General features: G+C 32.5%; 2 protein-coding genes and 1 pseudogene across 4 annotated transcripts in view; 1 reads left to right on the top strand and 2 right to left on the bottom strand.

The window, feature by feature from the left end:
• Positions 1-11,327, bottom strand: part of LOC148604157 (uncharacterized) — a 32,685-nt gene extending 21,358 nt beyond the window's left edge. Inside the window, exons 1-3 of one of the 3 annotated variants that reach the window (XM_088547906.1) lie at positions 11,245-11,327; positions 10,947-11,105; positions 4,581-4,707 (exon numbers count right to left, since the gene is read on the bottom strand). In XM_088547906.1, coding sequence (XP_088404032.1) covers positions 4,581-4,707; positions 10,947-11,050 — 231 coding nt within the window. In that variant the 5' untranslated portion in view covers positions 11,051-11,105; positions 11,245-11,327. Of the gene's footprint in view, positions 1-4,580; positions 4,708-7,808; positions 7,946-10,946; positions 11,106-11,236 lie in introns of those variants that run through there. The other 2 variants (XM_088547905.1, XM_088547907.1) reach the window with 2 other exon arrangements.
• Positions 11,328-16,221: 4,894 nt separating this feature from the next.
• Positions 16,222-18,110, bottom strand: LOC148604158 (uncharacterized; annotated as a pseudogene).
• Positions 18,111-18,154: 44 nt separating this feature from the next.
• On the top strand, positions 18,155-27,783 carry LOC148604159 (uncharacterized). The gene is made up of 5 exons (XM_088547872.1): positions 18,155-18,944; positions 19,392-19,487; positions 20,856-21,089; positions 22,027-22,186; positions 23,020-27,783. The coding sequence occupies exons 1-5, from the start codon at positions 18,459-18,461 to the stop codon at positions 24,348-24,350; spliced, it is 2,307 nt and encodes a 768-aa protein (XP_088403998.1). The 5' UTR covers positions 18,155-18,458; the 3' UTR covers positions 24,351-27,783.
• The last annotated feature ends 172 nt before the right edge of the window (positions 27,784-27,955 follow it).

The raw sequence follows: 27,955 nt of genomic DNA on the forward strand, positions 1-27,955 counted from the left end.
AGAAGCCACAAAAGGTCAATTACCAAATAAAGATATTTTTAAAAATGCACCTTGGGCCATATTTTACAGATAAAGTCATTTCATTCAAAGATAAACAAGAAATATTATTGCCTCTCTTCAAGCAATTACAAATGGGCCTTTGAGGAGATATTTACTGGACTGATAAATAAATCTAATTCTATCATCACTAACACCCCCTGAAAATTCAATATTGATAATCAATATAAATCTGCAGGTAAACCACTGGGCTAATTTTCTTACTTGGTAAGCACAACGCTCTGATAAAGTCATAGAGACATAGAGTGATTTGTGAGGAAATAGTTTCTATGTAAGATATGGCAAGATACATAATGAATACCAAGCTTAATGCTTTGTCATAAAAAATACAATGTACCTGGGACTCATGGTTTCATATTTAAATACCAAACATTCTTGAAATTCTTTAACAATAGGCACAAGATGTCAAAAAATACAGTACACTGTGTCTGAATATATGTACCATTACAGGTATAATTTGTATATCATACTTAGCACTACTGTGAATAAAAAAGTTAGTCTCTTACATAAATGTTGAAAAATTTAATTGAAGCTTTAAAAAACTAAAAGCTCCTAGAATCTTACATTGCTTCTAACTTTTTAAAAGTGAATCTTAATATAGACCCTTCCGATGTGTCCTCCATATCATCATTTCTGAAAAATTAAGTTTAAATCTGCATGTTTGTAATACCATAATACAGACAATGAACATTGTATGATGAACTGAAGAAAGTGATAGCATAACCAAAAACAAACCTTTGAGGGAGCTATTACTTGAGCATTTTTTCGTATTTCAAAACTGATCCATGAGTCATGAATATTACAACTATGGTGGTATCACAATGTGTCTAACCAAGGATAGGAATGAAAGAATACATCCCAACACCACCAAGAATTGAAAATGACCCAGAAAAAATACATCATTCATTAAGGTCTGTGGATTTTTCAAAATTATTTTTTCTTTGACCCACTATTGATGAACCAGGAGTGCCATTGACCAATGGGGTCAATCTATATATGATTTATGATTCATAGATTAACATACAGCATAATATACTTCACATAGTAATACATTAAAAATTCATAATCCTAGGATACATAGCTTTCCATAATAGTGCAACATGTAATTCAAGTAGAAACCAAACCAAGCCCACTACAAGGTTATGTAAGCAAATTGCCTACCACTACAACTATTGCAAACATTTATTATGGTTAGTTATACATCTTGAATTGCAGTACATTTGGAGAAAAGGAAGACATACCACCTGTAAAAAGGTGATTCTAGGTGATGTTCATAATATCCAATCAACAGACATAATGTAAAATTTCATGCCCTTCAGGTCTACACAAGTAAATATTTCCAGGAATTTGGCCACCTTCCTATTCAAGTTACATCCTTTTTTGTACTACTGATTGACAAAGGAAAAAAAAATGGGTAGAAAATCAGGATAACATGAATTTCTGATAAAACAGACATTTTACAAGAAAGTGACCATCCAGTGACAAAGAGTAAGACTTACACTTACGAATAACAAGGAAAAAGAGCATCTAAACTAGCCCATTGGCTGAAATAAAAGAAGAGTCATGTATCAGAATCCCAACACCCTGATTCAAGAAATAAGATCACTCAATATAAAACAAATCTATGAATAATAAAATGTTGGAGGACTATCCAAGCCTACCACTACTTGCCATAGCATAGGAAAAAAACTGAAGTGCACCAGGGTGCATCAGCCAAATTGTGCCCCTATTTAAGAGATAGAAATATTTTAGATATTGTAAATGAATAGGGCTCTCACTTGAATGTAGCAATATTCCAAAGTTCTATTCGAATCCAGTGGAAAAATTTTGAGTAATCTTCCAGAAACTCAATTCTACAGGAAAAAAATGAAGTTTTATGACAACTGTGACCTTGACTAAGTTTTTTCCTGTTAATAAGTATCTCATATATCTGGCATGCAACAATATCCTAATGTTTGGTTTGAATCAGAGGTAAACTTTTAGAGTTACAGTCTGGTAACATCATTTTTTTTTCAGAAAATAATTAAGTTTTTTTTAACTGTGACCTTGAGCTTAAATGAAATTTCCCGAAAATTAATGGATTTGCACTAACCTGGTATGTAAGGATATCCTAAAGTTTGGTTTGAATCAGATGTTAACTTCTTGATTTATCGTCTTGAAACCTCAATTTTACAGAAAAATATAGTTTTTGGCCACTGTGACCTTGACCTTAGAAGATTTTTCCCCAAAATCATTAGGGATTTCACTAAGCTGGTATGTAAAAAAATATCCTCAAGTTTGCTTTGAATCAAATGTAAACTTTTTGAGTTTTCGTCCAGAAACCTCAAATTTACAGAAAAATATTAATTTTTTTGGCCGCTGTGGCCTGGTACATAAACTATGCAAAACTAACTTTGATCAAAATGGGCCTTACACGCTGTACTGTAGTACAAGCTGACCATGGAGTTTATCTTATGAAAGTGAAGCATTCAATTATTTTTCATGTGCTCGGGTGTTAACCCCAACAATCAATCAATCACTTTCCATGTGCAGTACCTTTATCCATTAGGCGTCTTTTTCATGCATTGGTGACATTGACTACTTCTGTTTATCTTTTAACAAAAGGCTTAAGTGAGACAAGTGCAGCTTATAAAGTAATTTTTTAAGAAACATGTCAAGGAGTAATCAAGGGAACCAAGGTAATAGTGGTAATCAAGAGAATGTAATCCAGGGACAAAGACCCGACATAGAAAACAGACATACACAACAAAGAACATACAGTAACTAAAATCAAACATACAAAGTAACAAAAGCAAATGAGGAACTCGGACTCCACTAAAAACTGGGAGCATGGACCAGGTGCAACGGAAGGGTAAGCACAGCTTCTTTTCACATATTTCTTATGAAATTATTTTACTCACAAAAGAAGTCTGTTCAACCTTATCACTTGTTTATTTAAAATAAGTAAGACCTGATCAGTAAAAGATAAACTGTATGGGGATTTCACTAAGCTGGTATGTAAAAAAATATCCTCAAGTTTGCTTTAAATCAAATGTAAACGTTTTGAGTTTTCATCCATAAGGGAAACTGTCTGGTCATAAAATTTAGGTTTTCTAGAAGCATCTTAACTTTGGCAAATAGAACACCTGAGTAACCATGATATCTAGGGAGTTAAATGGGGATCAGTCTACAAAAACAAATTGCCATTTCTACAGTTTAAGCCTACTGATAGTCTGAGGTTTGCACAATATCAAAAGCTGAATGGGTCCTCTACATAAAACAGTAGTTTACATAATGAGTGGTATACTACAAGGGCTCATTGTATTATTTCTATAGAACATAAAATGTAAGAATGACCATACAAATGATTAAAGTAAATTTACCAGACAGCAAAACCCTATGAAACAGCACTAACAAATCCTTTTATAAGTATGACCTTTATAACAAAATTAAGGTGATATAGACTGCAAACACATTTCACAAGTTATCTCTGATATTTATACCCATAATCAATATTATCTTCAGGTTAAAAGAAATGGATCTATGTTTGCATATCATAAAAACAAGGATAAAGTACAAAATTCCAATATAAATGCTTTTATCTTCATTTACGGATGACGACAATACCTCTGTGACATCATAAGCCCTTTGAATCATACAAATTTTCGATACATGGATTTCATAATATCCAATAAAACTTTGGTCCTTGGAATTTCTATAATATTGCTTTTTTGGTTATGAATTCAATTAACTTTTATCCATTTTTATTAGGAATGTTTGCTTTAATTTGTTCTGATATCTGCCCAAACAAAGGTCAGAAATATATATCAAATAAAAAACAATACAAATATTGAATAAGGGACTACAAGACAATGATCTAATGACAAACAAACCATAATGTCAAACGGTACTGGACATTCTGAATGGCAAATGAATGGATTTAAAACTAAAACAATGTTTAACTTTTAAAGTTACCAGCACTCAACTGCATGAATATCAGCTGGTTTAAACTGTTAATTAAGTCTTCATTAACCCTCTATTTCTTAATATGTGTACAAAGAGTTAAAATGACCACGATGGTGAATCTGAACATGTTACAGGACAAAAGTTGTCAGAATGATCAAAAAGTAACATACAAAAAGAAAACATGTACTGGACAGAGAGTGGATCTTGCCATTTTCAAGACAGAAGCAATTCTCGCCAATTTGCTCATCAAAATTTTATTCCTTGATGAAAAATAGCAAAATATCAGCTATCGGTTGGATGCTTTTTCTTAAACTTTTTCATGATCTTGTTTCACAGGAGAGGACAAAAAGATCAACCTGTCCAACAATGATTGCAGATGAAACAAGGAAATTTCTTTAAATTTCATTAATTGGTTAAGGAGGTTAAGTTTTATATGTACTTCAGCCAGATGTGTCAAGACAAACATGGCGACAGACAGAATGATTCCTATTTAACTCTAAACTTTGTTTAATGATAATAATACTATATGATGAGAAAAAAACAATGACATTGCTGGGGAATTCTGCTAACTACATTACCTGGTCTTGATCAAGGAGTTTAAGTAGTTCTGATTTGATCTCATTAGATATAGAGTAGGACTCTGTTCCATCAGAAAATAGGGCTGATAAAAGGTTGTCAAATTCTCTATCATCAATGTACCCATCCCTGTAAATACAAAAATTCTTCTTAAGTATAACTTGTAATTCATAGAGTAACTCAAGTATTTCTAGAGATGTGATATCGATTGGTTCTAGTTGCACACCCTATGCCTCACATACTAACATTCTGGACAATATATTTTAATCATGCAGAACCTATTTTGTTCTTTTTACTCCAGCAGTCAATGGTAAAACAGTCTACCCTGCGCTTATTTCAGGCCCATGTTTTATAAAAGAATCTCAAGTTGAGGATTTCCTCAAGTCCTGAGTTTTCCTCAAATCTTCAATATCAGGTGATCTGAATGGTCGACACTTGAGTTGAGGAAAAATTTGAGGAAAATCTCAATTTGAGATTTTTTATGAAACTGGGCCCTGACCCTAATTCAGCTAACAATATTGTCATCAATCTGTTCCTAAAGTCATATGATGTATATAGAAAGTTTGCCGAACACTAAACTAGCCTATTTTCTTTCATAAGAAATGCCATTTTGACTGGCTATTTAACTGTAGCTTATTTACATCCAGCTGCAAATAGTTTATGCTTTATCATAATGGGAACAAGTTCAAACAAAAATCTAACTGAAACAGAGTATAAAATGTGATTGTAGGGGAAGCAAAGACTTGACTGTCACTAGAAAATAGGAGATGTGGTAGGGACAATTTTGTCTGTAGTGGCTCCAAGAAGACATTCTATGAGATCTACATGTGCACATGAAAGAGTAATCAAGGGAACCAAGGTTATAGCGGTAATCAAAAGAATGTAATCCAGGAACAAAGACCAGACATGGAAAACAGACATACACAACAAAGAACATAAAGTACATACAAAGTAACAAAAGCAAATGAGCAACTCGGACTCCACTAAAAACTGGGAGCATAGAACAGGTGCACCGGTAGGGTAAGCATCCTCTGGTTTTCTAGAAACATCCATCGAGTTGCTCATAAAAAGTCAAGTCCAGGGTAGACAAACTAGGAAAGGAAAACTATGACCTGTTGAATAAATCAGTTTTCATGGTGCAGATGGATACACCATAACGATCCACGAGTTCATATAAGTTGTAGCGCCCATCAGAAGAATTGGCTCACTATAGTCCAAAGTTAAAGCCAGAAACACAATAGAGGCCAATACCATTCAGGCATCAGGGGTACACACACCTGCCCCTTTGAAGGTCTTTGGTCTGTGACTGCCCATTGTTTACTGACCTGAGTCTTAAATGTAAGTACTCTCTTGTAAAAAACAATAATTGAGGGATTTTTTTCCCATCGCATAAACTACTGGCATGATTTAGTTAAACCAGAGTGGCCTGAGAGAAGCTCATAAACAGTTTGGTATGTTACTATTGTTAAAAATAAACTTGTTTCCCAAAATGTGCTGACTTTATGTGAAATGTACATTAATCCATCTTACTCATTTTACAAACAGCTAGTAACATATTGTGTTTACTGTCAGTAACAGTGCATGATGAAAGTTCCATTTCATCCTTTTTTCTCTTTCAAGTATGATCATACAAATATTATGGGATTTCCAGCATTAAAAAAAGTAAAATTTAAATGTCAAACTACCAAGTGCATCCATATACAATTACATTGAATATCTTAATTATGTTTCAAGTTCTGAAATCAATGTTAGACAATTTGAAAAACGCCTAAATGAAAAGAATGAACAAAACCTTTGCTGGTAATTGAAAATGAAGCTTTTTTCTTGTTCCAAAAATATAGTTTTATAAGTGGAAATCAATAAATGATTGTCTGATAGTGCTATTTAAAATATTTCATGTAACAAAGACAGAATTTTCCAGTCTTCATAAGGGCAAGTTCAAAGGGCATTTCCATTACTTTAAACAAGTAAAATTTTACAATTTAGGCATTAATACATTAATAATTTGGAAGAGTTATCTGTATTAGACTTTAGTTACAATTCTTGCAAAGTTTTAAATACTGGTTTTTGGCCAAAATATGAGACACTTCAACCACTGTATCACATAAGCAAATATCAATAGTTTTCTGCATCTTATACATGTACATTTGTACACTCAAACTGCCAACACCTGTAATCTGGTACATGTACATATATATGAGTATAAAACTATCAGGATTTTAAATAAAAATTTTACCTTGGTAGCCCACAGCTTTAATTTTGGTAGCAAATATGTATATTTCTTTACAATCACTGTAGAAATTTTTGTAGTCGAGACCAAATTTTAGGGGCCACTGGCGAGTGGGCCCCTGCTAATTTCAAACCCTGTCTATCAACATGCCAGATACTTGTACACAGAGTAGTCAATCCAGGCTTATAATCTTTGAATTAATTTGTAATAATAATAGTGAGAAATGTATAATTCAGACCATAAAGGTTTTGTACAAACTGTCTAGATATCTTATATTGAACAATACCTTTAAGGCCTACTAACTTTTAAATTGGTCCAAACACTCTTTAAATTTTACAATATTAATTGATCTACATTTGGTACATGTTAAAGTGAAAAGAAGATTAATTTTGATTTCTTTCACACACATATGATTACCATTTTTGATTAGTTGAATGTGTATTTCTATAGAAGGTTGACCTGGATCAACAATGCCATTCTATTTTATATTTTAAATAATATAATAAATTGATACAAGTAAAAATCTAATATCTTCAGGCATGTCCTCTCCTGTTGCATATTTGTTTACATATTTATATGAATTATTTACTGTATTATACAAGGTCATTTTTCCATGTATACAGTATACCTGAAAAGGATAAATGGATTGGAGTAGTAAGAACCCTAAACAATACCAGTTAGAATGTATGGTCCCTTCTTTATACAATTCATATTCTGTTAAGAAGTCATTGTAATATAGAATACATGTACATGTATCATAAATCAATGAACACTGGGGTCTGCTAAGAAAGCTTTTGTTAAGCCAAAACATTGTTGGGATCACTGTACTTGTTAACCTTTCAATTTTCTAAATAAGTTTTGAAACCTTGCAAACTGAAATATTCAGGGTTAACCATAGAGACCATTAGGGTACGATATAATAGGGTAATAATTACATAATCACCATGGTTTATAGATCTTTGAAAACTTAGTATGGATACAGAATTTTTTTAAGGCCTACCTGTTTTCATCATAAAGGTCAAATAACCATGCACACTGCTGCAGATCAAATAATTTCTGTTTTTTCTTGAAACTATTTATGAATGTCATCATTTCAATGTTTTCACTCAAATGCTTAAATGTTTATAAGGTACAAAGTACATATATAAGTGGTCTGTTGAGGTTGAGTAACTCCCCTAACAAAAGACATTTAACTACTTAATTCCTTTAGTCATCTAAAACGGCTTAGTCATTCTAATTAAGTACAATAATTAAAGTAATCTTACATGTACTTTTCAATTTCAAATTACACAAAAATACTTAGCAAAATATGATTGATATTCCTTGAAATTTATGTAATCTAAGCCAGGATTTGAATTAAGAACAAAAAACTTTACAAGAAGCAATCAAGACTTAAGTTTCCATTTATAAGTATATGGTTTTAATAAATAATACATGTCAAGTAGTTTAAAGAAACTTCTAGGATAGTTGCAAGCTACATGTACCAGGTTGTTCCATAATTGTAATTTTTCTAGCTAAGGAAGGGTTGGTAGTCCTTCCGACTGGTGGCCTATAATAATCTAGATTGAAACTAAGTGTTTCAGAGACTGGGTGTCTCATGTATAAGTGTTCTGAGACTAGCAGTCTGGAGAGCAAGTTGCAAAGTGGCTAAGTGGCTCAGAAATAGGTGTTCCGGGACTAGGTGTCGTGGGAGCTAGGTGCTCCGGGAACTTGGGTTTTAAGGCTAATTTGAATGCAAAGTATATGCATTAGTTGTTTAAGCTTCAGTTTAACTTGCTTGGTAGTTCAGTTTATTTGAAATAATCAAGCAATAATATAAATGTATCATAATTATTGAAGCACTTTAGATTCTTTGAAAATCAATACTAATGGCAATTGGTCAAACACACTGAAAACATCGCACTCACTTATGTACACGTACATGTATATAAACAATGTCTTGTTGAATTATGAAACTTTTGAAACAAGAAGCTGCATGATGTTCATTTTGGGCTGTTGTATATAAAACTACACTATTACACCAGTCTTCACAATTTACCAATCCAAAGCCCATGACTGGTAAAAATGTTGATGGGCATGTAAATATTCAACTATCAGGCCAATTTGGAATCCTGGATTATAAGGCCAAATAAAAAAATATGTGTGGTTCTGGCCATCTCTTTGAATAAAATAGGGTCAGCTGGTCAATTTTTTTTTTTTTTTAAACAACTCATGATGTCAGCTTGAAATGAACCATTTTTTGCATTCCTATTTGATTCATCAATAAGCTAAACAAGAAGTCAAAAACAGAGTAATGACAGCTAGAAATATACATTTTGTAGTTTCTCAACTTTTCTGTAGTGTGAACACTATAGGATAACCGAAACTAAGAAATGAAAGGCAAAACATGTCGGAACCAACATCAAATACATGACAGAGTCACTTTTTTATGATTCATTAAAATTTTATATAAATAACAAAAACATGGCATATCAGTAAGAATTATAAAAAAAAAGTCAGATTGTCAGCCAGGAATCATGATAAGTACTGTATTAAATCATGATGGAGTACAATGTAGCAGTGTTTTAAGATTCCCCTATCCTGTCAAATGTGGGAAGTGAATTTTTCTGTCTAGAAAGTCTGTTTTGAAGCCTTTAAGTGAATTTTGCAGTCATAGTTAATCATCATCATAATATCCACAATATCACGGGCCTATTTCCTCTGCTTTATTTAACAGCATAATCTTGCTGAAAATCATAAATGTTTAAACAATTTTCGTTTCAATTTGGGTATAAAAGTGCTTTGAGTATAAACCAGAAATAACAGGACAATAACAATATCATTACGGCGCTATTAAGAGATACATGTATATGAAAAAAAATACTTCTAATCCCTATGTGAAGAAGTAAAATATTATTTATGTCTTAAGTTTCTAAACCTGATAATAAATTCCAATGTGGAGTTTTCGGATATATCACTTGACAACCTATATACATTTATCAGAGAATATTTCTTAAATCCATCTATTTTTCAATTGCAAGATGCCAAGATATGGTTTGATCTATAATTCCTTTATACATGTACATGAATATTATGTCACACAACTCTGCCAGCCTTTCTTCAAATGGGCATTTGCCTATAATTGAATACTTCAAAAATTTTAACTTCTGTAGTAACATGTACATATTAAAGTTGATTTTTTTTTCTTTTACCATGTGCCTAATTTGGGCTAATATACATGTATAGACTTCTTCAAGGCATTTGGTTATCATTATTCTTTCAGGGGATCACTTTTTTTAATTAAACATTTCAAAAACCTTGCAAGGTCTGACCAAATTCAGATGATTTTTGTTTGAAACCAGTCTTGTATCTTGTTCAGCCTGATTTAGTTTTGAAATTTAATGGGGGAAAATCCAGGAGTTCAAGCACATACTATGTATATTCAGTGTAAAAACCTATGTATCAAAAACTGAACTGTAAAAATTGTATTGGGCTGTATTACCACAGCAATACCAACATTATGTGTATCTGACTTCAACTTGACAAAAGCTTGTTTTTGAAAATGCATTCCATCTAAATCAGCTGTAATGGGAGAGCATGATTTGACTCACAAAATTATACTCCACCACCGAGGATCAAACCCTAGACCGCTCGGTGACAAGCCAGCGACAAACTGATTCGTCTAAAGAATTAATCCTTTAGCCAAGTCAATTAACAAGCTATTTAAATCTCACTACCTACTACAACGCAGGTAGGCCGTCCTGCCACATTTCCCTCCACCTTAAGTCTTCATACCACGAACGACTCTAACACTAGCTCATCAGCCAACCAAACCCAGTGGTTTTAGTTGCGCACCAAATGTAACGGGAGAGCATGATTTGACTCACAAAATTATACTCCACCACCGAGGATCAAACCCTAGACCGTTCGGTGACAAGCCAGCGACAAACTGATTCTGCTAAAGAATTAATCCTTTAGCCAAGTCAATTAACAAGCTATTTAAATCTCACTACCTACTACAACGCAGGTAGGTCGTCCTGCCACACAGCTATGATATTCTCATAGCCTACATAGGACAAAGACGTTAAAACATTTGCCTCACTTACTATAGTGCCTAAACTAATACATTATACCTACAAGATAATTAATCAAAACAAACCTGTTTTTGTCAAATAGATTAAAACATCGCACACATTGTTGTTTGTCAAAAACCTTCTCTTTGCATACGAAATCGTTGAAAAACTTTCTCTGTTCGTCATCCATCTTCAGATCTTGCGGGTAGCTGATTGTTTACATCGATTTTTTCATGGTCTATTTGCTGCAGGTAAATAAAGAATCACTGAAGTCAATTACCGAATAAACGATCAGATCAGGACAGACACCACAAGGAAATAAATACTATCAAGTTGAATGCATAAACAATGGTTGAAATAGTATGTTTTAGCTCACTTGTTTACCCTTTTTTTTCAATCAGCAGACGCAAAGACGTTCTAAATCTCTCGGATTTATTTTTCCGAGTGGAATCAATAACTTAGTCTGATGACCACAAAAGTTTTAAAAGCGATATAAGACCACCACTTTTGTGCAACACAAATAGCGTATTATTGTGTTAAATGTATTTATCAAGGATTTTTTTTGTGATTCCTGATTGGCTCCCCTTTGGTAATTCTTTGGATTGCCCCTGACAGACTTGAGCCTCTATTCCGGATTCCAGGGACTTTACATTACTAAGTTTTATTACATATACTTTTATATACCGCTTATTTAACAACTTTATTACACTAAGCGCTCTACATTATATATATAATACAACGCTGTTATAAAATTCAAAATGAAAATTTATCTTTTTCTAGATAATAATAATAAATGAGAGGCCTAGAAAAAAGAAAATCAAGAAGTACAAAATCTAAGAAATTCAATTCAAAATTAAAATTAAAACAGATGAAGGAATTGTAAAAATCTGTATATATTCTGAAATAAATTTTAGAATAAAGAGAAAAAGAAACACAAAAACACAAAAATTGATAATAATGTTGAAAAGGTAAAAGTACATGCAACTATGACAAGTGTGTAGCCTTGTTCGATATATGTAAAATAAATGTTCGATAAAACAAAATAAGATATGAACAGTTAAGAATCTGGATATGCAAGTCTAAAAAGGTAAGTCTAGAGGTTATTTTTTAAAAAGACACCGGTGAACGTTCATTTTACAAATTGTCATGTAGGCTATTCTAAAGCGTAGCGGCGGCTTTGTCAGAGCGTCTCTCGCCGTAAGTCTGTTCTGACATGTAGTGGCTTAATAAGATTACCGTTCCCCGAGCGTAACAAGCGAGCCGGCTAGTATCGAGTTCTTGTAAGTATGCAGGAGCGGTTCCGTGAATAGCTTTGAAAACATACATCATGATTTTATATTTAAAACGGTAATACACTGGAAGCCAATGTAGAGAGATCAGAGTTGGTGTTATGTGATCGTGCTTCTTTGTTCTTGTTATAAGTCGTGCTGATGTATTTTGCACCCTCTGTAGCTTGCTTATCAGATTAGATAGTAGTCCGTCCTGATGCAGGGAATGTGTATATGCCTGATGATATAAATTTGCGTGCATGATTACCTATTTGGCTATGAGTTATACCTGATTTGTAGTCATCATAATATATTTCTCGATTGTCCCAAAATTGGAATAGTCTGTTTATGAAACTATATGACGAAGGTGCTTTTATTTCTGCATCCAGAGATATAAATATACAAGAAATATTATACACTGTATATCTCTGCTGCATCAGTCAATTTTTTCATAGTTTGGCTGTTCTAATGGTAAAAAAGTTTCTATGTTTCTACTTCTTTGCTAGTGTTTTTTTTTTCTCAGTATGCACGTTCTTGACGGGTGGAAAGCCTGAAAAAGCATCTTTGTCGTATTTTTATTTGTTAATTTCTATATTTCATTTAGGAACAATATAATACTAATACTTACTTTAGTTGTATAAAGTCCCTGCTTCAATAAAGTCATCCTTCTGTAACTTAGCGTTGGCAATTTTAGTTTCCGTTCTTTCCGGTTAAGTCACATTTTTAAGACTTGGAGTCTCTTTTGTAGCTCTATGTTGGACGTTTTCTATCATACAAATGTGTTTTATTTTGACAGAACTGACATAGTCAACTTGTGATTTTACCAGGAACTTATATAGGAGATTTTTTTTCATCGAGGTTTCAGAAGGGTGGTCTGATTAAAACGTTTTGTTTGTTGGGGTTTAACGTCCGAGCAGCAATATTTCAGCTATATTCAGACGAACTGGACGTTGAGTTAGCGTTGTTGTTGTTCAATTATTCATAAATATGCTCGTCAAGTGATACCTCAGAATCAGGGGTGACCCGAATATCTTTTTCCCTCCTTTACTTTCTCTGTTTCTTTGTTTTTCAGTTTGTATATTGTGTCTTTAGGTTCTCTCCCATTTTCTGGATGGATGGAAACTCAATAGCCTTTTTTAAAATCCAATCCGAAGTTTATCCAGGTCATTTTGCAAAGTCGTTGTATCGTGATCTTCTGTAATAGTTTTGAAAATTTGTTGTCAGACTCCACAATGTCTGGGATGTCTTTTAATATGTAGACAACGAATAGTATAGGACCTAGAACCGAGCCTTGTGTAATGCCAAATGTGACAAGTTTCGATTATGAATTTTCTTCTTTGACCATTACTATCTAAAACCTTACTTATAAGAATTCCCCGGTCCAATCTAACATCTAATTATTTATTCCGTAACTCTTCGTTTTTTCAACCAACCTTCTATGTGGGACATTTTCGAATGTTTTTTTTATGATCTATATGTATACAGTTTATATTATAGGGTTATTAAATGGTTATTTTCATATTAATCCTGTATTATGTCCAAGTACAGTCGTATTGGGTTGAGATCACTTGTATTGGCCCGAGGCGAAGGTACACAATTCGTGACAATTTCAGTGTGTAATATTGTTTTTATGCGAGTTGTAGTTTAATCATGTTATTTTGTTATTTTCATGTTTTTAAAACTTTTTCAGTCTTTAATGTTTTAGTTTTTCATTCATTTATAACTCCCAGATGTCACGACAGATTTTTTGTAAACAAAGGATAGAGTAAGTATAAAATGGATGCGGAATGGAGATGAAAAAAAAAACGTAATGTTCAAATAGATTTATTAATTAGTGGTGTTTTAAGCCCGATCAGCACAGAAAGGCTATATCCAGGCAATGTTCATATTAAACAACCATTACATACAGTAATTATGTAAATAATGGAAGAGCCCCCACGCCACGTCAAGGCTATGAAACGTGTGGGGGTGGGCCCCCAAAATTCTTTAGCCAAAGTTTCGGTGATCAACCATACCCCCTCCCTTCATTTCCTTTTATGTCGGATAATTTTGGTTTCATATAGAAAATTTATTCTGGAATATTCAATCAAAAAATGATTTATAAAATTTAAAATCCACAAAGAGAAATTTAAGGGGAAAGTTGAACTTAATGAATACTCAATCAACCAATCATTGATAATTCTTTTTTTTTCTGTTATTTACCTAAAAAAAATCTAAAATTGTTTTATATCATTTCTATTTATAAAAAAAAACATATGTCAGGTCTTTTACTCTCCTGTCTTGCAGGCGAATAAAGGTTGTCCGTAGACATATTTATTACTAATTACTTACTAGGTTGTTAACATTCCAAAGTGACAAGTATTTACTAATATAAACAAATGGCCTAATTATACGAGTTTTGTTAATATGTACAGGTTGTATAAAATTTTGATGTCTACCACTGTGTTTATCAGAAATCTAATTTCACTCTATACTTATATTACAATTAATTCGTAGAAAAATATCTTTAGCTATTATTGGCCATAGCTTTATCAGGAGAGTTCAGGAACACCCCTTACTTACCTTTGACAACACAAATTTACATGTAGCAGGAGTCGGTGGAGCCACAATTGAAAAACTTTTATCTAATGACCAGTTTACACAAGTAATGCTTTACAGGCCCACTAGAGTGTTCATTCAAATTGGGGGAAATGATATCAATACAACAACATCAGCAAATACCGTTTTTAGTCGCATTTGTAATTTTGTAGAGACATTAAATCAACAGTACGGGGTTGGAGAAGTTATAATTGGCAGCTTATTCCCACGTTTTAAACCAAGGGGTATGACAACAGATGCTTATGAGGAAAAAAGAAATTCTATCAACAGATTACTACAAGACAAATTTAGAAACAATAACAGTTATGTTTTGGAAAGTAAGGGGACTTATAAATCCTAAGTAGAGTGCATTTCTTCAAGACGGTGTCCATTTAACCGAAGAAGCAGAAAAGACATATGTCAGACAAATTAAATTAGCCATGTTTTGTAAACTTTTTAAACAGTAAGTATTATTTCGTTTGTTTTAGCATATTTGATATTCGTTTTCTAATAAATAAAGTATAGAAATTCCATTTATCTTTTCATCAAGATGTTACGAAATGGTTGAATATTACATATACTATAACACATATTACCAATGGTAGCATTTATTAGTACATACAAAGTAAACAACTATATTATTTACCGCAAAAAATAGATGGGATATTTCGACATTCGAATCTATTTACTGATTAATTACGTTTCTTCACCGTCACCGTAACATTATTAGTTTATTTATCTAGTCGCCATTTTTAACAGTCTACGAGTGGAAATACTTACTCCAAAAATCATGTTTAAATTTAAAAAAACACGTTAATTTAATAAAATAACTTTGAATCATAACAAGTTATATACCATACATCATTGTTTTTGTTTATTTGAATGCAAATAAATAGCTATTTAACTCCTTCACATATTACTACTCGCATACTTAATTGACGTAAAATGAATTTTGTCTACAAAATTAACTTTTGTCATGACAAAAATTAATTTTATCATTACAAAATTGAAGGGATCATAAAACAAGTCTGTATACCATAGTTTTGAACGACAAAAATGATTTTGTGTACACAAAATTGATTATGATTACAAAAAGGTCAAGTCCCATTCGGCGCCCCGTAACCGCGAATGTATATTTTCTCGGATGCAAGTCGTTCCGGCCCCAAACCTGTCCGGCCCAAAGTCGTTCCGGTCCAATGTCGTTCTGGCCCAAGTCGTTCCGGCCCAAAGTCGTTCCGATCCCAGTTTTTTATTGTATATATATGTATCATTTGGAAACAAGACGATGTTGAATTATCATGAAAGAACTGAATACAACAACAGAAAAACTTACACCAAGGAAAACTTAAAACCTTTGAATATGAACCCATACTTCCGCATAAATTTCAATATATTTTACCAGCACTGGAAACTCCATGATTAATAAACAAGGCAAGATTTTTCATATTTATTATAATAGTTTAACAATACAGATAACAATTTAGCATGATATCACAATGTAATATATATGCACTATACAAAACATAGCACTGGTATTAAAGCAAGTTTTTTCTGATATCTATTATAGTAATTTAATACAAAAACAATCAAGCATGATCTATTACAATTCACATAGTTATCACAAAATGTCACAATTGTCATTAAATGAATATAACACACGTTCACATTTTCATTAAATAACTATCACACACTTTCCCATTGTCATTAAATAACTATCACACATTTCACTCGTCGTCGCTGTCGGAATCAATTGGTTCTTTATCTGCTTCTGGTATTGGTACGGTATACATGTTACCAATCTCTCTTAGAAATTCGGATGTCTTGATGGTTTTCTGTTCTAGTTGGTCCCAGAGGTCTGTCAATCTACCCTGAGTTGTTTTGTACGTTGCCCGTTGGTACCGTTGTACAGCATGTTCTTCAACTAGACGTACGGTCAGGTCCACTTGCTTGGCTTCCTTCATTAAGGCTGGTACCAATTTGTAGAATTGAAGTTTACACCCAGAAGCTTTTGCGTTGAAACGGCGGTGCCATCCTGTAATGAAAAAAAAGTGGATAATAAACAAATTGCAAAGGAATACAAATGAACATTTATTTACAAATGTATTCAAATATGATAAAATGAAAAGGAAACCATATTTATTCATCATTTCATTTGATGCATCTTCATTTATAAATAAAAAAATAACCAAATGTTGGTTCTTACTGTCTGCCTGAAGATTGACCACTGATGAACACTCCAGATGCTGTTGTATAACCATGTATTGCGCAAGTACGCAATACGCTGTTGTAGTTGTGGTGATGTGGCGTGCGTTGACAGTTCAGCTGGTAAGCTAGTAACCTTTTGATGAAGTAATCTACTGCTTTCTCTGAGTTGTATGCTGTCTTGAGCCCTAGGTTGGCCACACGGCGCATTACTGCCTGTGCCGAATAGAATGAGCATTCCTTGATTTCTGCATCTGGATACACAGCCTTGATAGATGCCCATGCACCTGTCAAAATAAATAAATAAAATATTATTAAATTTAATATGCAAAGGTACCTCATGGTTAGCATTATTGTATTTTAATAATGTCAAAATGTACTAATTAATCAGATTAAATTATGTATGTACTGATTAATCAAATTATTTAAGTACTGATTAATCAAATTATTTATGGACTGATTAATCAAATTATTTATGGACTGATTATTAACTAAATTAAATCATTAAATAAATATTGCATTAAATAAATGTGGCTTACCTGATTCAAAATCTAAACAGAAGGCTTGTACTCTTGCATCAGGAATCAGAGTCTGTAGGCGAGTGAAGACCTGCAAAATAAGAATAAAAAATATAAGATGTATTAAATATTATATTATTTGATAACTTATTTGGTACACCATGCGCATTTACTTCATAGACATTATTTCCATTTATATTTATTATTACTCTCTTAATCTTTATTAATGCTCTTAATTATGAAATAATGTGATAAAACATTACAAAAACAATGTCTATGGTTCTTGACGGAAACATTATGAATACACATTTGTTGACTAATCTTTATAAAAAATATGCGACTTCGGTAAAATCTCAAATAATTTATCTAAATTCATTGACTAATTGGTAAAATTAAATATTTTTATTTTGGGGACGGAACGACTTTTAAAATGAGGCCGGATCGACTTGGGGCCGGAACGACCGAGGCCGGAACGACTGGAAAATATTTTCCCCACACTCTTCAGACTGCCGAACTGAGAATGGTAGATCAATGAATCAAATCAAATAGCTTTATTAAGAAAGAACCAATATTTTAGCGATTATCAAAAGAGCATTTATTCCAAGGGTAAAGACTATACTTGATACCTTAAAGAGCAACCCTGGTAACTCAAAGACCGTTGTTGTTTATTACACTCAATAGACATTTTGGTATTTGGAAAGAAAAAAAAATCAACAGAGCGCTTTGTTGCACGAGGAATTTGTGCCATAAGAAAATAATCAGGGTTAGCTGCTGAAGTCAAACTGACAGCAAAAATGTTGATGGAGTGATAAGGTTTTTCGCAATATACTGATGATGCAAAATGGGGTCACGAACTTGGAGTGGTTCCAGAGAAACCATTACTGAAACTTTACAATGTTGTTTTAAAACGAGACGAAGAACCGTTTTTTTGTATGGATTTTGTTATCATTGTATTCCATGGCGCCACTGAAATTTCAGTAGCATTTTTATATACGTTTTCGTTGCTGTGATATTGACGTTTCTTACTTTTGGTATGGAAGCTGAATTAATGTGTGGAGTTTGCTTGGAATATTTTGACAAGCCATTAATGTTGCCTTGTACTCATAATTTCTGTAAGAAATGTATAGAAGGAATCTTATCAACCAATAGCAGAACACCTTTTTATGGAAATCCTCAACTGCATCAGACTCAGAGGCCAAAGTATCATTTAGACTGTCCTTTGTGCCAACGCTCTATAGATCTGGAGCGAGGTGTTGATTCTTTAACACAAAACAGGATTTTAGAGAATATAATTGCATTACACAGGAAAAATGAACCACTTTCCTCAAATGAGGCAGCCTGGAAGCTTGACACAGTCACAACTGATAGTCCATGTTTACTTCATGACTCTGAGCCCATGTCTTTGTACTGTTTAACTTGTAATAGAGCAGTTTGTAAATTATGTGAATGTGTTACAAAAAAGTCCTCTGGTGCAAGTCATAAATGTGTTCCAGTAAGGGAGCAGGCTGACCAGTATCAGGTAATATATGTACATGTATATGAGTTCACACTTGTCATTTTACCCTGGATGACCCTAGAAGTTTGTCCAAATGACAGTTTTACATCAGAAAACAATGCGATTTAACATTGTATGGTAATTTGACTTTCAGTTAAAAGAAAGTTCAGTATGAAATCAAAAGGAAATTATATTATTTTCCTTGACATTAGACCAAAGACAGTTTTTCCACCACCTATCCTTGTATTTGCTGAAATTTCACAGATAGGCAAAAAAAACATGTAATAGAGTATACATGTAATATTGAATTCCATTTTGGAAAAGAACTTCAATATAAGAGTATTTCTTGGCTTGCCAATGAGATGAAAAATTCAACATTGTACATGTACATTTTGAATATCACTTTTCATGAGCAAAGTTCAATAACATTAATCATTTAATACATATATATCTTGAATTTTCGAATTGCAGTTGAAAATATCAAGTGCCATTGCAGAAATAAAACGGAAAGTTGTACCAGTCCATGATGACATTCAGTTACTAGAAGACATGATGGTCCAAATTAAGGTACAGTCAAGCATATCTTAAGTGACATTCCAAGGGAGGGCAAAATAATGGTCACATAAGACAGGTTGTCTTTACATGCTGGTTGACTTTACATAGAATGCACTACATAGGAACATGTTAATCATGGTCTTTTAAGACGGGTTGTTGCTGAATATAGGTGGTTGCTAAGAAAGGTTTGACTATACAATTCATGTGTATATGTACTTTTCTGTAATAAGCAATGTTCTCATTCATTTACATTGTACATACCATGATTCACTTAATATACATGTATATGTACACAGATGATCCACATATTTGAGATTGTGATGCAGATTTACATGTAATTAGATCAACTGTTTTTATATGACCTCAAATAATTTTCAGTCGTATAATAGTGTGGCTGACTGTCAGTTGTGTTGGTGTTGTCCCTAGATACTTGGTTTTCTTATCTTTATACAATTTTAGAACGAAGTCCCGAACTTCTTAGGGGTGGAAATTTTTGGGTTATGGCTCCAATCGTTTTGGAACAAGGGACCAAAAAAAAAAAGTGTTTCATATTATTTAACTGAATTACCGTACTCCAAATGGATGTTTATGATATTGTTCTGCGATATTCTTTACCACTTAGGACTTAGATATATTTTAGGGGTTTAGACTTATTTAGGAATGAGGGACTAAAAGGGACCAGGAACAAGCATTTTTTAGTCTTGACAATAAGTTTACTATAAGTAAATGGTTGTCTTTGATATTGTTGAATAAGGTGTCATTCCTCAAAAGGATGGCTGTGATTTGAGTGGGGGGTGGTTGTTTCTTAAACCTGTAAGGTATTAGGGTCCAAAATGGGCCAGAAACAAGCATTTGTCTGATGTCAATATAATACATTATTGAAGAAACTGTTACAATAAATTTAACAACTAAAATATGTACATTGTACATCACCACAGTAACATATACTTGTTGCTTAAAGGAAATAAAATATTATGATAAAGTTATTGATAAAAAGGGTGACTGATGTAATGATATATTATGAAAGTATACAATGTATGTATTTCCAAACTACCCAAAATCACTTCAGGAAATCAGAGAAAAACTTGAGTGAGTTGTACAAAAGTATGTTATTATTGTTTATATTTTTTCTACTGTAGTGTATGTGCCACATGTTACAGTAACTTTTGTTGGTAAGGGACACATTTACCAACCATTTTGCGAAGTAAAATGAAAGTTACATGAACACATTATGCAAAACAAAATGCAGATAACAAGACACCAATCTCTATGGAAGATTCCATGTAATATAAACAATATACTCATATAAACCTACTCTTATCCTTAATTTCTTAAATCAAACATAAACATCACCTTTACCTACTTTCATTTTCATTTCAGTCCAATGAAGACAGTATTAAGAGTCAACTAGACAGTCAGATAAGTGGACTTATTCAGGCACTTAAGACTCAACATGAGGAATTGCTTCGCCAGCTAAATAATGATATGATGGCTATCAAACGTCCAATTGAAGAACAACTTAAAAAACACAAACAGCTTAAGAAAACAGTAGATGATCACTTAAAGAGGTTAAATGGAATAAAAACTACCAAAGATTCAAGTCTAAGAATCAAGGTGCAATATTTTGAAAAAAAAAATGATAACATACATGTACTTGTATATTTTTACACTGTATATTTAACTAATGGTTGTTAGGAAAGAGCAGCCACAATATTGTACATTGAAAACATATTTGTGTATTTTGATAAATGAAATAGGAGACTTCCAAGTCAAGTAAAGTATGAATGCTGATGAAAAACATAACCCTCCCTCTTTTTCATTAATCTTCCTCTGATAAAGTCTCCTACAAAGGAGACACAAATCTCCCTCTCACAAATTTCTCCTTCTAAGCAGAAAAATTGCACAAATTATGTTCTAAATGGTTCTAAATGTTCCTATTACTCTAATTTTGATTTGAAACTTGAAGTAGACTAACAAGTATATCATAGACTTTATATCTGTGTATTTGAATTTCTAGCAGAATTATCATTTTTTCTTAAAAAAATATCATCTTTCTAAATCTCCCTCTTAACAAAGCTGAAAAGAGGGAGATCTTCCTCTTTTAGCATAAAAGAGGTTAACAGGCATGGAAAAAATTGTGCTTCTGAATTGTTTCTGATTTCCTGCACAGAGTTTTTTTTGTAGCCTTTGCAACCATATTTCAACATAACTCAAAATCAGTCCACTTTTTTTTTTTTAAAACAGTTTAGTAAGGAACCCTTGAAAATAGGTAACTAGATAATTATGTGATCAGAACTTCTTAATAATAATTGTCCATACAACTGGCAAACTTCACACAACAGTACTGAAAAAATGAAAATATGTGGTATAGTCTTGTCTTGGCAGAAAATAAGCTTTAAATTATGAAGGGACCACTTCTTGTATTGACTAAATAGGACAAATCCAATTCATTGCTTGGTTAGGACATTTATAATTGAATTGGTAGGTAAAAGCAGAAGTTATAGTGCCTGAAGTTGATATTTAATAATACATACATTATCTCCCTTTTTAGCTAATGAAAGAATCTGAAAGACAGCTGAATAGCTTGTTATGTTTTGATATGGTGATGTTCTCAACCAAAGATATGCCTACAGTAGATATGCCAATCTGGGAAGTAGACCAAGAACCTCTGTCACAGACTATTAAACAATTACATTGGAAAAAAGTTGGAGGTATACTGACAGTGTAAATTCAGGAAATATTTTAATTGAGAATGAAGTCCTTAAAACAGTATTTTATGCAAATTTATGTCATAGCTTTGCAGCACTGAGAGCCTGAACAGCAGGAACAGTCTTCAAAATTGGGACTAACCCACCAGCCAATTCTGGTAAAAATAGCGCCAAATTTTGCTTCCAAGTCAATGTATGCTATATAAAATTCATTTCAGATTAAGGGTAGGGGGCTTGTTGTCTGAAATTTAGACGGCAAAGACTGCAGGAAGTCACATCTTTCGGAACTTCCCATACAAAGTTCAGTATTTTCGTATCTTCTTCATTAAAAAGTGTTTATGTTCTTCAATAATTATTTGAATTCAGAAACTTTTTCTCTTTTCTGATGTGCAATAATAGTGAGCTTTTCTGGCTTTGTCCATAAAGTCTGAAGTCATACTTGTCTCCCCAATTAGTAACAAGTGGTGACAAAAAACCATCAAGATATCTAGAGAAGAGTGAGAAATAGAGACAAGAAGATTTTTAACTATATCTATACATACAACTTCATTCTCTTACTGGTTACACATGCCTCGTATTATTTTTATGATTGCGAAAAATTTGACTTGGCTGTACTTGCAATAATTAATACTTTTTAGCAAACTTTTTGTCATAATACAAAAAATAAATTCTCATTCTTACCCAAATTGCTAAAATTGCAATAATAAATGCAAAAAAATGAATGAACAGCTTTAGAGGTATGAGTGGAATGTAATAGGTAACAGTAACATTGTAATGTAATGTTGAATAGAAAATGTCATTGAAGACTTATATTGCTTTCTTCAATTTATCTTCAGGGTCTAGTTCTGACAGTGTTTCATCAAATGAATCTTCGAGACAGAATTCACATGACTCATCAGTCTCAGGTTCTAGGGCATCATCACGGCAGGGATCAAGGGAAGAGGAGCCAAGTTTTGTTCCAAACATTAGACTACCAACCTCTATAACTTTTGACACACAACCTAGTAGCATGACCTTCACTGATAACACAGTGACAAGGTCAACCATGACCAAGAGGCAGAAACCCAAAAAAGTTGATCTAGGTCATAGAAGAGCTTCAGATGACAACTTTCAGCCTAATATTGTAGTTCCAAATTTTCGTCCAAACATATCAGTGGATCCAGATCCTTCAACACAAGGTGACCAACCTGCATCATCAAATATAACTTCACTGCAAATAGATCCACCATCTGTCAATATAAAATCAAACACTTGGTCTTCTCCTTCTTTTGTTGTTCCAAGAAATTTGTCGAGAGCTGCATCTGTACCTCCTTCAATGCCAGGAAATGTTGTATCACGTCATACTGTCAAAATACCTTCACCTGCAACTCCAACAACCTCGTGGTTTTCATCAACAATGGTTCAGACTGCACCAAGATCAGAACAGACGCTGAGTTCGTCAACACATTCTCAGTCATCTAGATCTGAACATACTATTGTAGATCCTCCTGCTGCAAAGTTGTCACCTCCAACAGTTCAAAGGTTGAAGTCTAACATTCAATATCCAGATACTCAGCAAAAATCTAATATTGTGACTGTAACTGTTCCAAACACTGTAGGTCATGGTATCTTAGGTCAAAGGTCAGCATCACTAGATCTCCCAGGTTCAACACACACGGAAGCAGGGGCCATAGGTGCCAGCAATATAGCCGAGGAAGAAAGTAATATTCCAATGTCAAAAATGAATTTTCCAGTTCCAAGAACATCTGATTTTATTCCACAGCAACCACCTCCTAGTTCAATTTCCCAAAACAAAGGGCTGATGAGGAAGCCAAAAAATGAAGTTAATACTGCCACACTAATGGCTATGGTGAGTGATAGGGGTGATATTGGAATGGACACTGTAATCAAGTCAATGGAAACAGTTCGACTAGGAGTCAAGGATGATTCCAACATCACACAAAGTAGCAGTATTCCTACATCTGTCAATAGCAATGTCAGAGTTGATCGGAGGTTCAGCACAGGCAATGCTTATCTGCCTCAACCTACAGGAAGTAAAAGTTTTCAAGCAGCAAATCTACCTACAATATCAGCCAGAGATTTCTCTCCTACTCCACAGCAGAGATCTAGTTCTCCAAATTCTTGTGGCAGGAGAGCACTAAAACCTAAAAAGAAGGTTATGAAATGAGTGGTTGACTAATTTAGGTCTTTGTCAATGTGTGTAATGTTTGCTATTTGTTAACCAAGTTGATGTAGTATGTCTGAAGTTTTTTTCTTTAAACTGGTAAAGTTTATATATTTTTTTTAAATCTGGTACTTGTCATTTTTCTAGGAGTTTAATACTAATGTTTAAAAAAATCATTTAATTCTGATCTGTGCATTTCAAATGCAATTCAGGGATTAAAACTATAAATTTTCATTTAAACATGAAGAAGAAATTAAGAAAAAAGTGATTTATTGAATTTTTTTAGCATCTTTTTTATTTCGGCTATTCATTACTATTTAACAATAAATATATTAATTAAAACTATAAATTTTCATTAAAACAAAGAGAGACTACCTGTTGTGTTATGTTTGCCTTATAAGCTTAATTGTGGCTTTAAAATAGCAATAATGATGTAGCCCCAGTCAATGTTTTGAAGTGTAAACTTGCATGTGTGTATTCTTGTTTATATAGAATGGTCTTCACACTCATGAGTTGGCTCTGTTTCAGTTGTTCGTTAAAAATCAGTGTTTCCAAATGAATAAAAGTTTGTGTAATTTTTTGTATCTGATTGTTTCTCATCATTGGTTTTAAATTCCAAAACTCAGCGATCGGTTTTTTTTCCTGGAAGTTAGATTTTTTTGTTTTGTACATTGTTTTGAAAACTGAGCAAATTTTAAGTGTATTCTGGATTGTTTTTTTTTTCTTTTTTTTTTATGCAAAAGATAATAGTGTTGGTTGAAATTAACTGCTATGATATGAAATACAGAAAATCATATCACTAATTACATTATGTGCCAAAGCAAATTTACTAATGCATTTATATTAAGCTTTGTATTGATAAACACCATGTATGTTGGATTTTGTTTTAGGCCAATGGAAATAAATTTTGTGTTTCCTGTTTCATTCAATAATTAGGTAGGATAGTAGGTAAAACATTTTATTGAGTAGCCATTTGGCTTATGAAGATCTTCAGTAGCAGTCTTTCTAAAAATCAGACAGAAGGTGATTCATTCGTGTCAAAAACCCACAAAATTCAGTTTTATTTCTTGTTCTGAAACAGTTACTGATCACATAACCAGTCTTACTTTTTCATTTGGTTGTTGCACTTGAGAGATAAGAATCATATAGATTGTACACAAAATTGGCACTTTGCAAGACTTATTCTTGATTTGGTTTGATTTGGTTGATTTTAGTGGGAAATAATTGTATGATTTTCTACAAAGTGCAGATTGGGTGCAGAAATGATTATTGTTATGTGAAAGTATAACATATGTAGACTGAAAAAAGCATCATTTGTTTGGTAGGTTTTTCTTCACCATGAATCACTTTACCATAGGCAGTGTCTGATTTTTATATGGACTGGTACTTAAGTCTTGAGAATGCTTTAATTCTTTATATTTTAAACATACTGTATTACATTGTGCATTAATTACACTGTTTAAATGATTTAAGTTTTTTAAAACAGAATCACCTCCAGATCCAACTGATGATTGAGATTTTTTTATGTCATCAATGAAGTGTTAAGAATCTGATATGGAATTAGAGGTAGGATCTGTAAGACAAAAGATACAATTAACCTGGGCCTTATATTACAATAATGAATACTTGCATGCTACAGATTTAGTATGATTCGATTGTAAGAACAATTAATAATCATGATAATTGAAATGAAATAAGAAAAATAATAAGTCATTTCTCAGTCTAAAGAAGAAAATAATAAGTCATTTCTCAGTCTAAAGTAGAAAATAATAAGTCATTTCTCAGTCTAAAGTAGAAATAAATTATTACTAACACTGATATTTCAGACATTTTTTCTCATGAAAATAAGTGTGTGTTATCGGAGGAAATTTTGATATTTCACACAATCTGATAGTTACTTGTTTTAAAAACTCATTTAAAGATTTTAGGACTGGTACTCAAAATAACCAATGAAATGTTTGGAAGGACTATGAATAAACTTATATATGATTTATATGCAATATTTATTATGTGAATGTTTTGTATTGTATCAATTAATAATTGCAGTTTTCTGCTTGTTGAATTTTTATAAAGTTTAAAAGTTGATTTTTGAAGAAGTTCTCAACATACTATTTACAATTGTTAAAATCAATTGCAGTATATTATTATATGTATCTGTATATATCATAGTCCATATCCTTTTCTATTAACTTGAAAAAGGTTTCATGCTCAGAAAAGAGGATAAAGTAAAAATTGTTTCCTTGATAGAGTTTCGTCTTAGATTTTTTTCATTATCAGTGGAAGATGCATGTTCACCATACCAGCATCAGTTGTATTTGTTTCAAAAGTGTAAAACTATTTTCTTTAATGATATCATAACTTGAAATATTTTATACACAGATGTCAAACTCAAAACATGTTGTAAAGGATTACCATGAAAACCTCTGTTTATTTATGTTTTTCATTTGTCATCCCAGTGACAGTGGGCAAATGTATTGTGTCCATACGTCTGTCTGCTCTATTTGAAATCAGTTTAATATAAATTTTTCATTTGCCATCCCAGTGACAGTGGGCAAATGTCTGATTTCCATAGGCTGTCTGCTGTATTTTAAATCAGTGTTATAATCAGGGTTTCTTTGTTTATTTTTTAATAACAATACTCATTTTTTTATATTTTTTTTTATATATTACCGAGATGAGTAGACATTTGGGTTCAGGGAAGCTGAGATGGAATATCACAAGTTACTAGTTTTTTCGCTGTACTTCCTAATCATACTTTTTGTGCCCTGCAATTAAAAGTTGGGGCCTATTATTTTACCCTTGTCCTTCCATCTCCATCCCACACATTTTTACTCAATAATTCAAAAACACTTGCACAAATAAAATTGAAACTTTGAGAAAGCTCCCTTTATTTTTTTTCTAAATATTTCTATTTTTCATTTTTGATTTATTGAAATTTATTCATAGAAAATAAAATGTATGAGCAATACTAATTTGCCTGCTGTCAGCAGAAAATGTAAAAATATGGATTTCAGTGTCATTTATTCAGGTCAATTTTGTTAACAAATTTTACCAACATTGAACCATTAGTGCATTTAAATTTAAATTGAAAGCCTTCTTTTCCAAATTTTGCAATAATATGCACCTGTTAGACTTCATTTGTCTTGAGAATTCACATTGAAGTTTTAAAATTTCTGTATTTTTAAAACATATATACATAAAGTAATGGAAATGTTAAGTGGTTAGTGAAACCTAATGTCCTTAGTAAAAGGCAGATATTCGTATACACCAAGCCATCCCATATTAAACAGGAGAATACTGTAGTAGGGACAATCTAATTAGAATACAGACTAGTTCCATGGAATGTTATGGCTACAATTCATCTCTATATCAATTTATACAATTATACTCTTGTTTTGATTTTGTTTGGTTGAATAAAACTATTAAAGTGCACAAAGTATTTAACTTGTAATTAGGCATATCATCTGTATTGTTCGTTTGTTTGTTGGGGTTTAACGTATTAGCAGCAATATTTCAGCTATATTCAGACGATGAACATGAAATGGATGATAAAATGAACATGAAATTATGATGAAATGAAAAAGGGATGGGACACAAGGACAATGGGG

This window comes from Perna viridis, chromosome 10 (genome assembly GCF_037379345.1).
Source record: "Perna viridis isolate PV_CMFRI_1.1 ecotype Kerala chromosome 10, ASM3737934v1, whole genome shotgun sequence".
In the NCBI taxonomy this organism is placed as follows: domain Eukaryota; kingdom Metazoa; phylum Mollusca; class Bivalvia; order Mytilida; family Mytilidae; genus Perna; species Perna viridis.

Coding starts and splice junctions, on each gene's coding strand:
- LOC148604159 (XM_088547872.1), top strand. CDS start 18,459: ATGGAAGCTGAATTAATGTGTGGAGTTTGCTTGGAATATTTTGACAAG. Junction 18,945..19,391: donor AGCAGGCTGACCAGTATCAG/GTAATATATGTA, acceptor TTCGAATTGCAG/TTGAAAATATCAAGTGCCAT. Junction 19,488..20,855: donor ACATGATGGTCCAAATTAAG/GTACAGTCAAGC, acceptor TTTTCATTTCAG/TCCAATGAAGACAGTATTAA.